Source organism: Lissotriton vulgaris, chromosome 12 (genome assembly GCF_964263255.1).
Source record: "Lissotriton vulgaris chromosome 12, aLisVul1.2, whole genome shotgun sequence".
NCBI lineage: Eukaryota > Metazoa > Chordata > Amphibia > Caudata > Salamandridae > Lissotriton > Lissotriton vulgaris.
Window position 1 is genome coordinate 411,547,690 of NC_141700.1, and position 15,743 is coordinate 411,563,432.

At 45.9% G+C, this 15,743-nt stretch overlaps 1 protein-coding gene across 4 annotated transcripts in view; it reads right to left on the reverse strand.

The window, feature by feature from the left end:
• The window catches only part of AKTIP (AKT interacting protein), an 86,059-nt gene that overhangs the window by 36,690 nt on the left and 33,626 nt on the right, over positions 1-15,743 (reverse strand). For all 4 annotated transcript variants that reach the window (XM_086945183.1, XM_086945180.1, XM_086945182.1 and 1 more), the window contains 3 exons: positions 14,424-14,632; positions 403-467; positions 218-318 (listed from right to left, as the gene is read on the reverse strand). In XM_086945183.1, coding sequence (XP_086801309.1) covers positions 218-318; positions 403-467; positions 14,424-14,632 — 375 coding nt within the window. The remainder of the gene's footprint in view (positions 1-217; positions 319-402; positions 468-14,423; positions 14,633-15,743) is intronic.

Here is a 15,743-nt window from a genome sequence, read left to right on the forward strand (position 1 = left end):
AAATGTTTGAGTACATAAAGGCCATGAACTACTGCTTTTTTGTTCTGCAGGGTAGCTCTAGTTTCTAATGATAATCTCCTCACTAATCGGTCCATAGCACATCAGGCATTTTCTTATATAAATAGATGTTCAGAGGGTTGCGAGACCTGCGAGTTTTATAGGGTTCTCACATTACACTGAAAAGAGGATTAGAAGTCAAACTTTAACTGCTACTTACTGGACATTCTCCATCTGGGTAGTTATCAGGAATATAAACTGTAAACTTGAAGACTCCATCTTGGTAAAGACCGTGCCGTATAAATATAACTCCAAACCACACTGAAACAGAGAAGGCACCCTTAAAATTGTAATCATGCAGTAAATAAACGTAAAGTAATTTTTAAATATAATAGAGCGCCTTACTTAATGCAGAACGATGCGATGGCTGAATGTAGACCCCAGGTAATTTTTGCTTAACGACCAACGTGCTACAGGTAGAAGTGTGAAACAAAAATGTCAGTCAAATACAAACTTGTTCTTTTAAAGGCTACAAATAGAGTGCCACTGTACAACACATTAGGTCAATGACTCTTCAAAAGTTGCTCCATCGACAAACCAATGCTTCACTAATAATCCAGATGTTGGTACCATTTCAAAGTGATTATTGAAAGGATGCCAAGTCGTTAGGGAGGAGAGAAATCAAAGTCATCCAACATTAACTAGGTGCTGTAAACCAGTTATGGGAAAACTACAACTTTATAAACTCCATTGCTTTATAAGAGAAGAGTGTTTAGTTAGCTTTCACAGTATATACCGCTTTCGAATGTTTATATTACATAGAAATTCGATTTTAAAAGGTTAAGAAATGCGGTGTTGATATTGTCTCAGGGGTAATTAAGGTAAGAGAATTGTGCGGCACAGGATTTGCTTTTAAACAGGAGTGGTTTCACGATTGAGTTATGGTGGCAATACAACAGTCTAAAATGTGAATTCGTATGGACTGAACAACTAACTGTTAAAGCATTTAGCCATGCTTCATTGAAGCAACAGGATTCACCTCTATCCAGTACTTGTTTTGCAGATCAAATGCTTTTCATATTTCAACCAACTTAGTTTGCCCAGAAGGTTTTTGGGAACAGCCCGAAAGACCTGTTCCAAGAGAACTGTGCGTTTCTGCTATCACATCACTGATTCACATGAGCCCTCACGCCTCCGAATGGTAAACCACTTTAGCAACTGATAAAGGCTGAAGGGGTTGCTTGTGAATCCCGGAAAGACATAAAGCTGAAAACCCTTACAGGCTATTAACTCGGTACTGCAACACATTGCAACAATAGCAATTGTAAACCGGGTGCACAAAATATTTGCGTTATACAATGCAAGTGGGGAGGGTAACTTCCAACGTGCAGCAATTTTCCCTTCTCCACTACAATCTGGACTTCAATTTGTCAGTTTACAAGCTTCACAAAGCTGACAAAATGTGTAAAGCACCTCTCCACAAAGGAACTAGTATATGTAGGAGGATGGCTGCGTCCACGATACTTCAAGGCTAACAAAACAATGGGTCAATTCATGGGAAAATGTAAACTTTATGTAAAAAGATCTGAAGTGTCTAAAAAACAAAACAAACACTAGGTTTTCTTTGGAATAGAAAAACGTCTTCAATCGGGCTGCTTGAAATTCAAAAGATACAAGGAAAGCCTCCAAAAATACTTACATTACATGTGGGGCATTGTAATCTAAATCTAGGCGTGGGACCTCCAAACCCCCATACTCATGCCGTTTTGTTAAAGCAACCCTGCTACGGTAACCAGCCCAAAGGAGTACGTTTAAGTGAGAGTCAAGTTGTTAAATATAGTGTGTGGAATGGGACAGAGCGAGTTCTGCAGTACAGAGACATCGCTGAAGCAGCACAATTTTTGCAATAGCCATCCGACCCATTAAGGAAAGGGGCAGTGTATTCCAGAACGTTACTGAGGTCCGCAAGGACTCCAGGACCCTCTCTCCATATTTAAGTGGAGCTGCTGGGTGCTAGAGTGTGCAACTCTAATTCCCAAACAGCTTTAATTCCCAACGCAGTCCCAAAACCGGTAAACTATTTATGCGTGGTAACTACAGAGGTAAGTGGTAATATTAAGGGCTATTTCCGAAATCTGGGGTTGTAGAAGCGGCGGTAATGTTACCCTGAGAAATAAAATACATATGCAACATAAAGGAAATTACATGTTGTACCTCAACCACCTGTATGTCCAGACGTGTAGTCCCCAAATAGCTAACGGTTCAATCGCCAATGCGAACAGAAGAGGGGAGAGCGGGCACCCCTGACGAGTTCCCATGCCAAGTGCCCAACCCTCAGTATTTAGGGCCGAAACCCATAATCTGCTGTACTTGGAATAAATAACCCCAGTTCACACTCTTGAAGGCCTTTACCAGATCAAGCGACACCAGCACAAGTTCTTTGTTGAGATATTCTATCTCATGTAAGACGTGCGTCAGACGTCTAAGGTGCAGGACGGTGTCCCTACCCAAAATGAAAAACGGCACTGGTCCTCATGAACCAAGCGTGGTATATGTGGTGTTAAACTAACATTAAGTAAGTGTTTTACTAAGTATTTTCATGTCTACGTTCATCATAATGAGAAGTCTATATATTGTAGGATCTGCATTATCAACCCCTGGTTTGAGGAGCACAGGCCACGCATCACACATTGTAGATAGTAAAACACCTAGGTCTGAAACCTCCATAAAGACCTCCAGGAGGTAGTGTTAATGTGGCTGAAAACCCCTGATAAAATTCAGGCGGGAACCCATCACCGCCTAGCATCTTGGCTTGTGGAGATTAAGCACCAATCTGAGCTTCTCAAGCGTTAACTGTTCATCCAGCTCTTCAACAGCTGCCTGTTCCAACTTAGGAATACCCAACCTTTCCAGAAAGGAGGTGTAAATACACTCGCTGACATTCTGATTTACCTACATTTTAGCGGGAGAATAATAGGCTTTTATACACAAGGCGACCCAGCGCAATATTGTTCTCTTGTGTACAGCTCGGCCTTTCTTGGCGCCTACGTAGCCAACAAAGCTGGTCATCCACCTGGAATGGTGTGCGATTCAGGTAAAATGAGTGCGCACGTTTTGCATCCGGACGGTGGGGTCCCTCTTCCTCTCTCGAAGGGTGCAGAAAGAAAGTGGGCAGGGTGATAGTTTACCCGATATGGAAGGCAGTAACACCATTTGGAAAATCATAAGGACGAGCGTGGAGCACAACTTTGTCCGGATGAACAGACAGAAAACAAGATTTACAGCAAAGAGCCTGGAGCTCACTCACTCCTAGCTGAGGTGATGGCAACCAGGAAAGCAGTCTTCAAAGTCAATAAACGAAGAGGACAGTTGTAAAGCAGCTGAAAGGGAGCGCACATTAAGCAAGAACCAGATTTAAGTCCCACTGCTGCATCACAAAAGGAACAGGAGGGAAAAGCTGAGTAATGTCTTTGAGAAATCTACTGAAGACGGGTGACTTGAAAGGAGGGCTGATCAGGGAGCCTGAGAAAGGCTGAAATTGCAGAAAGGTAGCCCCTAATAGTGCCCAGAGCAGAGCCCTGCCGGGCCAAAGAAAGCAGGAACAAAAGGACTTCTAAAATGGCACAAATGTGTTCCACCTGCAGGTGTATACCGATTTAGTGGAGGGACGCCTGGCTGCCAGAATGAGATCACAGACTTCAGAAGGCAAGTCAAATGGAATCAACTGTTGCCGCTCAATCTCCACACAAGGAGGTGGTGGCTGGACAGGTTCCGGTGGAGGACTGTCCCCTGCTGGTGCGACAGAAGATCCTCCTGAAGAGGCATTCGGATCAGGGGATCCACACTTATACTGAGTAGCTCATGATACCAAACTCTTCGAGCCCAGTCTGGGGCAACAAGATGGACTTGGGCCTGGTAACACCTGATCTTCAGCACTGTGGTTCGAAGTGGTATAGGAGGAAAGGCATCAACAGACTGCAACTCACGTTGCAGAGCGTGTGCCGCATTGGAAATTCCAACGCACAGAACGGACGACATTGCACGTGCTCTTCAGTGGCAAATAGATCTAACCAAGGCTCTCCCCACTGTTGAAAGAGACCTTGCACTACCTTCTAGTGAAGACTCAATTCGTGATCCATCATGCACCTGCAGCTGAGTTTGTCCGCCCTGGCGTTCAAAGAACCTGCCAAGTGTTGAACCAAGGGAATGCCTTTGATGTTCCAGCCATGTCCAGAGACGTAGGGCCTCCCGACATAGGGTCCACAACCCCACCCCGCCTTGCTTGTTGCAGTACCACATGGCGGTGTTGTTGTCTGAACAACTGCACTACTCTACCCTTGACAGAGGGAAGGAATGCCTTCAGTGCAAGTAGGATCACCTGAAGCTCAAGAAGGTTGATCTGGAGCCTGGACTCCACCAGATACCAGAGGCATCTCATCTCCACCTCTCCTATGTGGCCGCCCTATCCCAGGAGGGACGCATCTGTCACCACTGTGTGCTCCAGTTGGGGAAGGGAGTGTGATCTGCCACTGTCCCAATGCTGGTTCGTGAGCCACCACTGCAATTGTTGTGCAGTGCCCTCTGAGTTCTGGACATACTGGGACAGGTTCCCCTGATGCTGCGCCCACTGGAACTTCAGGTCCCCCTGCAGAGCACTCATATGCCATCTGGCATAATTGGTCAGCAGGATGCAGGAGGTCATGAGGCCCAGCAGCCTCAAGGTCATCCTGACCGATACCCAGGACAATGGCCCAAAGTTCGGAATCATAGCACAAATGTCCCGGACTCGCTGTTCGTGAGGATAAATCTAAAACTGCACCGTGTCCAGAACCGCTCCGATAAAGAGGAGCTTCTGAGAGGGAATCAGATGTGACTTCGGCACGTTGATGGAGAACCCCAGTAAATGCAGGAGGCCAGCCATAGTCTGGAGGTGGGAGTAGACTGCCTGGGGCGAGCCTCCTTCAACAACGAGTCATCGAGATAGGCGAAGACTGAAACCCCTGATCTGCGCAGATGGGCTGCAACCACCGCCATCACTTTCGTGGCCTACTGTGAAGCGCAGGTAACGCCGGTGGGCCGGCAGGATAGGGATATGAAAGTAAGCGTCTTGCAAGTCCAACGCTACCATCCAGTCATGCGGGTCGAGGGCAGACAAGACCTGAACAAGTGTGAGCCTCTTTAACTTCTCCTTCCAGAGGAAGCGATTGACGTTTTGAAGGTCTAAGATAGGACGCAGGCCCTTGTCCTTTGGCCCTAGGCAGTAGTGGTTACAAACACGACCCACTTGTGGAGAAGTGTGGCTCAATGGTTAGAGCGGCAGACCCTGATGCAGAGGTCTAGCCCGGGACCAGGGTTCAATTCCCCGCCTCGGCAGGTCTTGGGCTCAAAAATTCCACAGACCTGATAAATCTCGCCGCGGTGCCTATTTTAATCATGGAGTCCCACTCTGCAACTCTGGGCAATAGCTTGCTTAATCTCCACAACGGCCCCCACAACGCTAAGGATGCCTGGCCTCCATCTTGGGGGTGCCCAGGAGTGGACGCCTCACAGGGAAAGCCAGGATGGGTCCCACAGCGGTATTCGTACAAGCGCCTTGAGACACTTGCGGGCGAGTAGTGCACTATACAAGTAACAATTTACATTTACTTCAGGCTTCGGAACGCGCTCAATGGCCCCCTTAGCCAAGAGGGCCACAACTTCCTGCTGGAGAAGTGTCAAGTGATTTCCAGACATGAACTGAGGTGGCATGGCTGGAGGGGTAGTATTGAAGGGGAGGGAGTAGCCCCTTTAGACTATCTGCATAACCCACCTGTCTGAAATGATGGTGCGCCAGTGGGAGAGGTGATGGCGAATCGTGCCGCCCACTGGTGAATGATGGGCCTGAAACACCGGACTAGGAAGGTTTGGAGGCAGTGGTGGCGGACTGGCCCCACCTCGGAGGGTCCCACGTCCGCAGCTGCGCTGAGACTGTTGCTGCACAGGCCTGTGGCTCTGAAACAAGCTTGTTTGGGTGCCCCCTCCGTGGCCACGAAAGGAGCGAAAAGCAGAAGCCGAAGGAAGGCGCATGGCTGAAAGGTCCAGGAACTTGGCCGTAGCCCGCAAGTTCTTAAAACACTCCAATGCACTATCTGGCTTGTTGCCAAAAAGGTAAATGGCATTAAAGAACATGTCCATGAGAGTATTCTGGACATCCCCAGAGAAGCCAGTAGTCTACAGCCATGCGTGGCTACAAAACGCCACTGTTGTGAAATTGTTCTGCCCAGTGAGTCGGCGGTGTGAAGGCCACAACGAATCGTGAACTTGGCTGCATCCCTCCCTTCAGCAATAGCTGGGGAGAGCACGGTCCGGGTTTCCTCAGGACACTGAGGCAGCACCTGTGCCACCGTTTCCAACAGTGAGTGGGAATAACTGCCCAAGAGGCATGCAGTGTTCACAGACCGCAACCCTGAACTGGCGGAAGAGAAAATCTTCCCAAACTGCTAAAGTTTCTTGGATCCCCTGTCCGGAGGTGCGGAAGGGAATGCGCTCAGGGACGCAGAGGCTTGGAACAACCAAGCTCTCAGGGGTAGGGTGTTTGGATCGGGCCACGTTCCTATCTACAGGAGCCAGTGTTGGGCCTCGACCAGGTGCCCAAAAGAACACCCAAAAGTGTGTCATTAAAGGGCAGCCGCGGCTCCGCAGAGGAAGCCGCCGGCCGAATCACTTCTGTCAGGAGGTTAATCGTGACGGCCACAGTAGGGAGCTCGAGGTGGAGAGCCTCGGCTGCCCTACGCAAAACCACTGAATAAGTACCACCCTCCTCCGTAGCCACGGTAGAAGGAGACAGTGTGCCAGGTTCTTGGGAAAAATCCAGTCCACCTGCATCCTCCAAATCCTCTGACAAGTCCGGGTCAAACTTGAATTGGGCAGCGAGAGGGTCTTCACACCCCTCAGAGTCCTCCATAACCTGCTGGGCAGGAAGAAAAAGGATGAGGAGGATGGAAAAATGGACAGAAATTCCCCATCAGCGTCGACAGACACCGGTTTGGCACCGTCTCCATGTCAGGGTGGAAGTCGGGGACAACATCGGCCAGGGAGCCACCAGACGCCAGTGCTGTAGACGTCTGAGGTCGTACGAGGTCAACAGATGTTGGTTGGGATCCATGCAAGGATCTATTGGGGTCTCGCAGCGCCAAAGCAGATGACGCCGGGGCCATTTACAAGGTGAGGACCCCCAGTCGTTCCCACAGGCCCGAAGGCATGCCGCGGGGCCAGATAGGCCAAATAGGCGAGCAATGGCGGACAGGAAGTCCTGCAGCTGGGCTGGAGTCGCAGACTGACCCGGGAAAGAAGGTAGGTCGTCGGCAAGTGCGTAGGCTCCTCTGGAGCAGTGGGGGCGGCCCCACCCGCACCCTCAGCCACCCACCCTCAACCATGTCGCTGAAAGGATACACGAAGAGCGACAGCGCTTTTTCGACTTCTTGTGCTCAGTCTTACCGGACCCAGAGTGCGAAGACTTCATCAAATGATGGTGGCAGCTCCCTGACAGGACTTTAGACCTCCCACAGGATCGGGAGCTTGAATAGCACGGAGCAGACAACCGGGCCTCAAGCAGCTGCCGCAAAGTTCTCGGAGCCATGGCCCAGTAGTCTGGGCACGACGTGGGATCGGTCGACCCCAGGCAGTAGAGACACGTGCGGGTCCGCCACCGACATCATGCGGGGACAAACTTCGCAAGATTTGAAACTGGGAATCCCTACATCACCAGGAGTCTCTAGACTCAAAAAAGAAACAAAAATCCCAGGAAAACTCAGTAAAAAAAAAATTTGACTGGGGTACCGTTCCCACTGGATCTGCACTTGCTGGCGCAGAAAAGGAGAGAACTGATGTCAGCGCGCAAGGGCGGCGTCCAAGTAGCTGCCGCAACGTCATTCCAGCGATTACGACGCCTACAACAGATGCGGAGCGCCTGGATTTATTTTCTAATCAGGAATCCACCCTTTCCGTAATCAGTCTTTCGAGTGAGAAGGGGTATGGATTAAAGGCCCCACCTTCGAGTTACCGATTGCTATCCAGACGCGGCCATCGCTCCCCCGCATTGATCAGGGACGTGTCTCTGTGGCATCTCCTGGAAGGAAGAGATAGCCATGAATCATCTTTCCCTGCTTTCTTTTGACGATTAGACGTGGCCTACCCATATCAAGTGCCAGAAGTTCATGATTGAGACTCTTGATTCGTTGTTACAGCAAACCAGAACCCCTGGGGAAGGAATTGTATCACTGTGCATCTCCTACTGTCACTAGAAGGAAAGGAAAGGAAAATAGAACTTCCCTTCTACTGAAGACTTTATCTACCCCATGTGAAAAATACGGATCCTTCTAAACCTGAACACTTTGAAGCCCCGTGAATTACAGCCTGTGTGTTCCCCTCCCCGGCCACATACGTCTGCCCTGACGAAGGTGCCTTACACCGAAACACGCGTCGGCGCTACCACCAAGGACGGCAACACTATACCATCCAATTAGCCCTCCCACTGTTGCACCCTGGCCCATGCAACCATAAGTCCATCTCTTTGTTGCAGACCCTGTGAAATTCACCTGGTTGAACGGTTTGAATGTGTATGAGTCTGAATGATCCCATTGAAGGTGTGAGTGTCTGTTGAGTCCCCCTAAAGTGCCCCGGAGTGTCTGGAACACTGAACTGTATGATGAGGTTTCTTTCCTGACTTGATATGAAAATTTACACTGATTGTTTTTATAAATTTCTAAATATCCAATCCATGATTGTCTTATCATAAATAGGAGTTTAAAAATCAATAAATTATATATTTTTCATAAAAAGTATAATTTGAATCTCTGGTTCCGATACCTGGTAATGTTGCTCCTTCTTTAACAGAACTGGATCCTTTGGAGGACCATTGGGTATTCATTTTGGCAGGGTGTTCAGGGTGTTCATTTTTTTCATTGAAATGATTATCAGGTCCAAACCCTCCTCACACATAGCTGACCCTATTCCTGCCCAACTGTCTAAAAAGCTCAACCTCGCCCTAGCCCCTCTCTGGACTAAGATTATAAATAGCTCCCTGAGAACCAGAGCCATGCCATGACTAAACAAAAAAATGGGCTGGACCCAAACAATCCAAATAACTTCAGGCCAGTCTCCAATCTCCCCTTCTTAGCCAAAATCCTGAAAAGGTGTGTCCTCCTCTAACTTAACCAACACATTGACAGACAACCTTCTGGATTCTCAATCGGGCTTCAGAAAAGGATGCAGCACAGAGACCGCCTTCCTGAAAGTCTTAGATGAGGTCCACAAATCAATCTATACAGACCGATGAGGTTTACTCAAATCCTTTCTCAGAGTTCATTTATGAGTAGTTTGTGGTCGACGTTATCGAAGGCTGACTAGTCAGCCTTCAAGCTAAACCCTGACGTAGTATTTCTCACCGAAACGTGGCTTACCTCGTACTCGGAACCTGAGGTAATTCATGCCCTGTCGCAGGGCTACCAAATAACTAGGTTAGATCGCCCCCATGGAAAGGGTGGCGGCTTGGCTATTGTATTCAGAGACCACTACACTTGCAGTTGTTCCCCTAATCCTTTCCTAGACTGCGAAAGTATGTCTTTTTGCCTAGAATTCTCGCCAAACATCAGCTTCTCTGGAGCATTAATTTATCGCCACCCAGGACCTTTCCACACATCTCTGCCATCAGCTGTTGCGATTCTAGCCACCTCCCCCTCCAACTTTGTTGTTAGGTGATTTGAACATCCATTTTGATGACACCACAGATCATATTGCTCAAGAGCTAATTACGGATCTATCTGCATTACAGATGGCTCAGCTTGTTTTATTACCTACACATGTTAAAGGCCATCTACTAGACCCAGTGTTTAGTAACTGCCTCAATCTGAAGGCTGAATCCCCGACTGCGCTCCCTTGGACATACCATTGGTTAGTCCCCCTTACCTTTAACACTTACATACCCCCTGCAACGACACCAGGGTTACGGGAAGCACGGAACTGGTCAAAACTCCCACTGGATAAGTGGGTCAACTAGTTGGAAACTACAAAACCATTAATTAATGATGATCCTTTGGTAGCCAATGGCAAGTTTAACAATTGGATAACTAAATCTCTGAACATTATATTGCCTATAAAAAGAACTACCCTAAAAAGATCCAGAACCTCTGCTCCCTGGTACTCGGCTGAGCTCCGGGAGAAAAAATGCCAGTGCAAAAGACTAGAAAGAAAATAGCGCCTGGAATACGCCGAGCTGGATAAAACTATTTGTAGAGAAGTTATCGGAGAGTACAAAAAGGAGATATAGAGGGTACAAGCAATGTATTATACACAAAAAATCTCGGAAGCTAGTTCCAACTCTAAAGAGATCTACCAGATCGTGAAAAGCCTCACTAAACTTCCTCAGCCCCCTTTGAATCATGATAATTCACAAGCTCGCTGTGACGATCTTGCAGATTTTTTCCCAAAAAATTGATCTCATCTACTCCTCATTTCCGAATACTGACTTAAACATCCCTGTGGACAGCACGTCAACTTCTAAGCAGGCTGTCATGGTTAGTCTATCACCTTCGTTAGAGGAGTTTCCTTTGCTAAAACCAGATTCACACGCTATTTTGAGGACGCAAGTGAAATCAGGACCCCTAGGGATCCTGCGCCCCAGGCACCATGGTTGCGGTTACTCGAACCATCCTACCCACTATGCTGGAGGTAGTTAATGCTTCAATCTCCACCAGCATAGTTCCTCCCGAGTGGAAACAGGCTATGGTGCGGGCACTGGTGAAAAAACCCAATTTGTACATCAATAATTTCTATAACTATCGCCCCATTTCCCTGCGCTAGTAAAATTCTAGAGAAATATTTAAATGGTCTCCTAACAAGTTTTCTTGAGAACAACCAGCTGCTTGACCCCTCGCAGACTGGCTTACGTCCCAAGCATGGAACGGAATCCGCTCTGTTGGGAGGCCCGGAGGAAACCAGAGCAATCTTGGATCGGGGAGGATCAGTGGCAGTCATCCTCCTCGATCTCAGCACTGCTTTTGATACAGTAAACCATAAAATCTTAGTGCAGCGTCTCCGTGACATCGGAATAATGGGCAGAGCGCTGGAATGGCTCAAATCCTTCCTGAGCGACGGAATCTTTCAGGTTTTTGAAGGAAACACCATATCCTCTAGCAAATCCCTGGGCTGTGGAGTGCCACAGGGCTCCTCCCCGAGCCAGACGTTATTTAACGTCTATATGAGACCGCTGGCTGAGATCGTCCGACCATATGGTATTAAGATAGTTACCTATGCTGACGATACTCAGCTGGTGGTCTCTTTGGCACAGGAAGATTGTTCTGCAATCAGGGTGGACCTAGCGGGATGTCTGGAAAAGGTAAAAGGCTGGATGACCCAGTCCGGTCTCAAACTTAATGGGGACAAGACGGAGCTCATGCTGCTGGGCCGATCGGCTCCAGCCTCAATTGACTCAATCTGGCCTTCCGGTCTAGGCTCGCCTCCAGTAGCCAAGGATGCCATCAAAAGTTTGGGGTATTTGGCTAGACAGGTCCCTGAAATTTGATTGTCAGGCAACCGAGCTATCGGCTACCTATTTCGGCCTTCTTTGAATCATCAGGAAGATCCTCCCTTTGCTACCCTTCGAAGCCAGGCAAATGGTGATACAGGGCTTGATACAATCTCGTTTGGATTTTGGTAACGCTCTGTACTTGGGAGCCCCCGACTCAACTTTGCGAAAGTTACAAGTCATTCAAAACTGTGCGGTCCGCACTTTACTGCAAATTCATTGCAGACAGTCTGCCAAACAGGACTAATAAGCCTGCACTGGCTTCCTGTTAAGGACAGAATTCGTTTCAAGTCCCTATGTATTGCACACCAGGCATTTTGGGAAACTGGCCCGGTAATCAATGCCCCCCCTAATCACTCAGTACCAGCCTAGCAGACAACTGCGCTCGGCCAATGCCTTTTTGGCCGTGATGCCCAAGTTCAGAAGAACAAGAATAGGAGGCCGTTCCTTTTCCCTTAATGTGGCTAAGTTATGGAACACTCTCCCTTCCACCTGAGGTCCAATCCAAAATAGACTTCCTTTCGAAAGCAATTGAAAACGTTATTGTTTAACAAGTAGACCCCTCCTCGGCCCAGTGTCTTAAGCAATTGATATCATCTGTCTCACAACTAGCTCCCCCCGGCCCCATGCCCTGCTAGACAACTACTCTAGTCTTAGCGCTTGGACGCCTACAGGATGCTACGTGCGCTTTATAAGACCCATTTTAATTTCATTTCACAAATCAATATCAGTTTTGAACACCAATTTCTCCTGACATTCTTAGGATCTGGTCCAATTAACTTTGCACTTCAAAAGTGGGACCCTTATCTCAACTATTTTTCTATACGCACACTGAATGTTTTGGACTAGTGCGACTACTTCTGCTTATGAAAGAAAAACAGTTGCAATTCCTGTGAAATATTGACCTAGCGCATTGGACTGGCGAAGTTAAAGACTAATTTGAATATCATTGGTTTGTGATAATGTATCGGTTTTGATTTGGAAGGCAGAATATGTTTCTCTTGGCCTGCAAAATACTGCAAATTGGCAAGGGCCAATTAAACCTTCCTGTGCAAATGTGGCATTAAGCAAGACAAAAAAACTATGAATAGTGAGAAGAGTGAATGGTTCCAGCACATGCATTCTAAGGATATGGACCCGAAAAACTTGTAAATCTTCATTAGCCCATTCTGCTACCTTTGCTGAACCATAGACAGACTGGCTATTGAGAACAAATAAAGTAATGACATGATACAGGGGTCAAAAATATTAGCGTTTTCCCTATAATAAATCCTCTGCGGAGATAACAGTGCATGCAATTAGCATACCCCAAATGTACTAACTGTGAGATCGTTCGATTTCTTCTTGTACTCTATGAGAAAAGGAGTGCCTGATGTTGAGGTCTCACTTGTAAATTGAAGTAACTAAATTCAGTGTGCACGCATCTCATTGCTCCCACCCATCACATCTCTGGTCATCAAACTAAGAATACCCATTAATTTTGGAAGGATTTCTTTTTAAATAAATTGTTTTACTAGTGTGAACAGTAACAATCGAAATCGCAGAAAAGCGATTTGATTGCATAATCAAGATACAATCGCATATCACTGAACAGTCATAAGATCACAGCCAAACCACTCCACCAAGGCACAGATATTCCCAGCTTCCAAATTTTGGAATTTGAAAGATTTTAGGTATACACTCACAGCGCTGTATTGGCAGTCTACAAATGATTCAGACTTATTTTCTGTGGTTGATGTGTCTATAAAATTCCTTCTGCACATTGCCTCATTCAGCTTACATCTATAGCATAGTAAAGACAATTGCAGAACGTTTTAGGTACTAGGCCCCAATGTTTTAAAGATTATTGCAGTCACATATTGTATTACCAAGCATATCTAGCAAATTAAAGGTCACCCACTACTATTTTGGAAACCCAAACAAAGGTCATAAAGTTTACAAGAAAAGTCAGGGCTTTGAGATACTGAATAGAGTCAAATCACAATTTATTTTAGGAAAGCTGAACATATTTTTTATATACTTGAGCTACCAATTCAGAAGGCGACTGACTGGGCCAGAGACAGCAAGAGTAACCATGGGGATTTGAACAAGAAATGTAATAACTATTTAAATTAAGTCGAGATCAACCAAATTCAAAATGTTATTGGCTACCAAGTCCGCAAGCTAAGCTCAGCCTTGCAACTATACTAGCCATGTCATGTAAAGGAATTTTACAAAAAGATTTATACTTACGACGGGTTTAATGTCATTTGGAGTAGAGGAGTATTCAGTCAAAAGAAAGTGCTAAACTATAGAAGAGCTGGTTTATTGACTTTTGATCTAGGCATGTACCATAAATAAGTCAATACATCTCTTAAATGTCAATATCTGTACATCACATCACCCATAAGAAATATTCTTGCATGCATTTAAAATATTTACAGTGCATTCATAATCGTGAGTTCACCTAATGTGCTATAACATGCACACAACCCACTGCAGTATCAGGTGCCAAACTGAAAGAACATTTACAATAGAATTAAAATCCTTCAAAAGCCAGACACTACCTCCAGTTAGCACCCATTAACGTTCTGCATTGTAACACATACCACCTCTTAGGAGTATATTTGAAGCAAGAACCACAACAGCTTTGCTGTCGCTATGAAAATGTGCTATTTACGAAAATTCCAAGTATACTTGGTGTAAATTGTGAAGTCATACTATGAGGGACGATGCATACCGAACCTGAAATAAACATATGGTGAATTCTAGAATCAGACGTTCATCCAGAATAGAACATAACATTTAATAAGGGCATTAGCATAGTTGGAAAAATAAATTCACTTTGACTAGCAATAGCTGTAAGCCAACAAATAAAACATACAATTCAGCGAGGAGGGAGTACTCCAAGTAGAAGGGTCCGTAGGAGGCATGGGTTCCATTTGTAGACTGCACTGGAGTGGCTGGAGAAATGGGCTTGGTTATAGGCACCGCATTCTTAGGTATAGACGGAAGCTGCTTCTTCGTTGAAGACGTATATGGAGGACTGACTTTCTGATCTCCGGTCACCCCTTTCTCTTCATTATCAGATCTCTAAGAATGCAAAAAAAGAATATGAAGGTCACCTTTAAGAGTAGGAGTTCTAGTGCACGGTACGATTACATATTAATTTACATAATGAGGGGCAGGGATAAAAAGCAGATAAATAGTAGTAGTTGGTTTATAGTAATATTGCCTTTGAATTTAGCCTAGTGCTTCCGGTCTGTGGTTGCTAGCTCCCAGCACATGCATTCCCATGACGGGTTGAGTTACAAATGTCACAGGAGTAGACCTACGCACAGAATAATTGCTTGAAAACAAGGAAGGAGAATGGCATTTGTACATACACACAAAGCTGTGAAATGCGAACATGAGGTAGTCCTAAGTCAGTAGGAATGCAGTCACATAGATAAATGCAAAGAAGGACACAAAACTAAGACATAATATATTTTACATCTAAGTAACAATGTATACCAAGCCACGGTATCAATCACTTCATGTACCATATGTGGTAGCATGTGGCCACCAGCTACACAGCATGTATATTTTTAAAGACCTTAATCGTTTCCAAAAGTGATTCCAACTCATGACATGGACCTCAAAAAGCTGTAAGGAAAACAGTTTCAATATTTATCTACGCAGCAAAAACCTTGAGACATCTAAGAAATAAGAGGAAGGAGTGCAAGACTTTTGCCATACAAAATCCCTTACTCTGTCCTACTGCAAGCAAGTTTGATGTAACAACCCTCATTAACGAGGTACACTCCTAGACCACACCACACAAGGAGCACTACATCACACCCAACAGGAACACCATCCTAATGTCACAAATAATATCAGTCCTCTTCCCCTGTTGCCCAACATTCTCCACATGTTGAATTTAACAGAGAGAGACCCCCTGCACCAGGGGAATAGGGTACTTAACAGTAAAGTAAAAAAGTTTCCCTTGGCACGATTACTAGCTAATCGTGCCCAAATGTTAATATTGGACATTCACGTTGGACAAGTATAACAAAACCGGTGTATAAAAATTATACCAAATGTATTCTTTGTGTTAAAAACATGAGAAATACATAATAAAAACAAATTCACATTCTATAGGTATGTGCTACTAAAATTATCACAGTTCTAAGTCACACAAGTGTTATAAACATAAGATACCAAT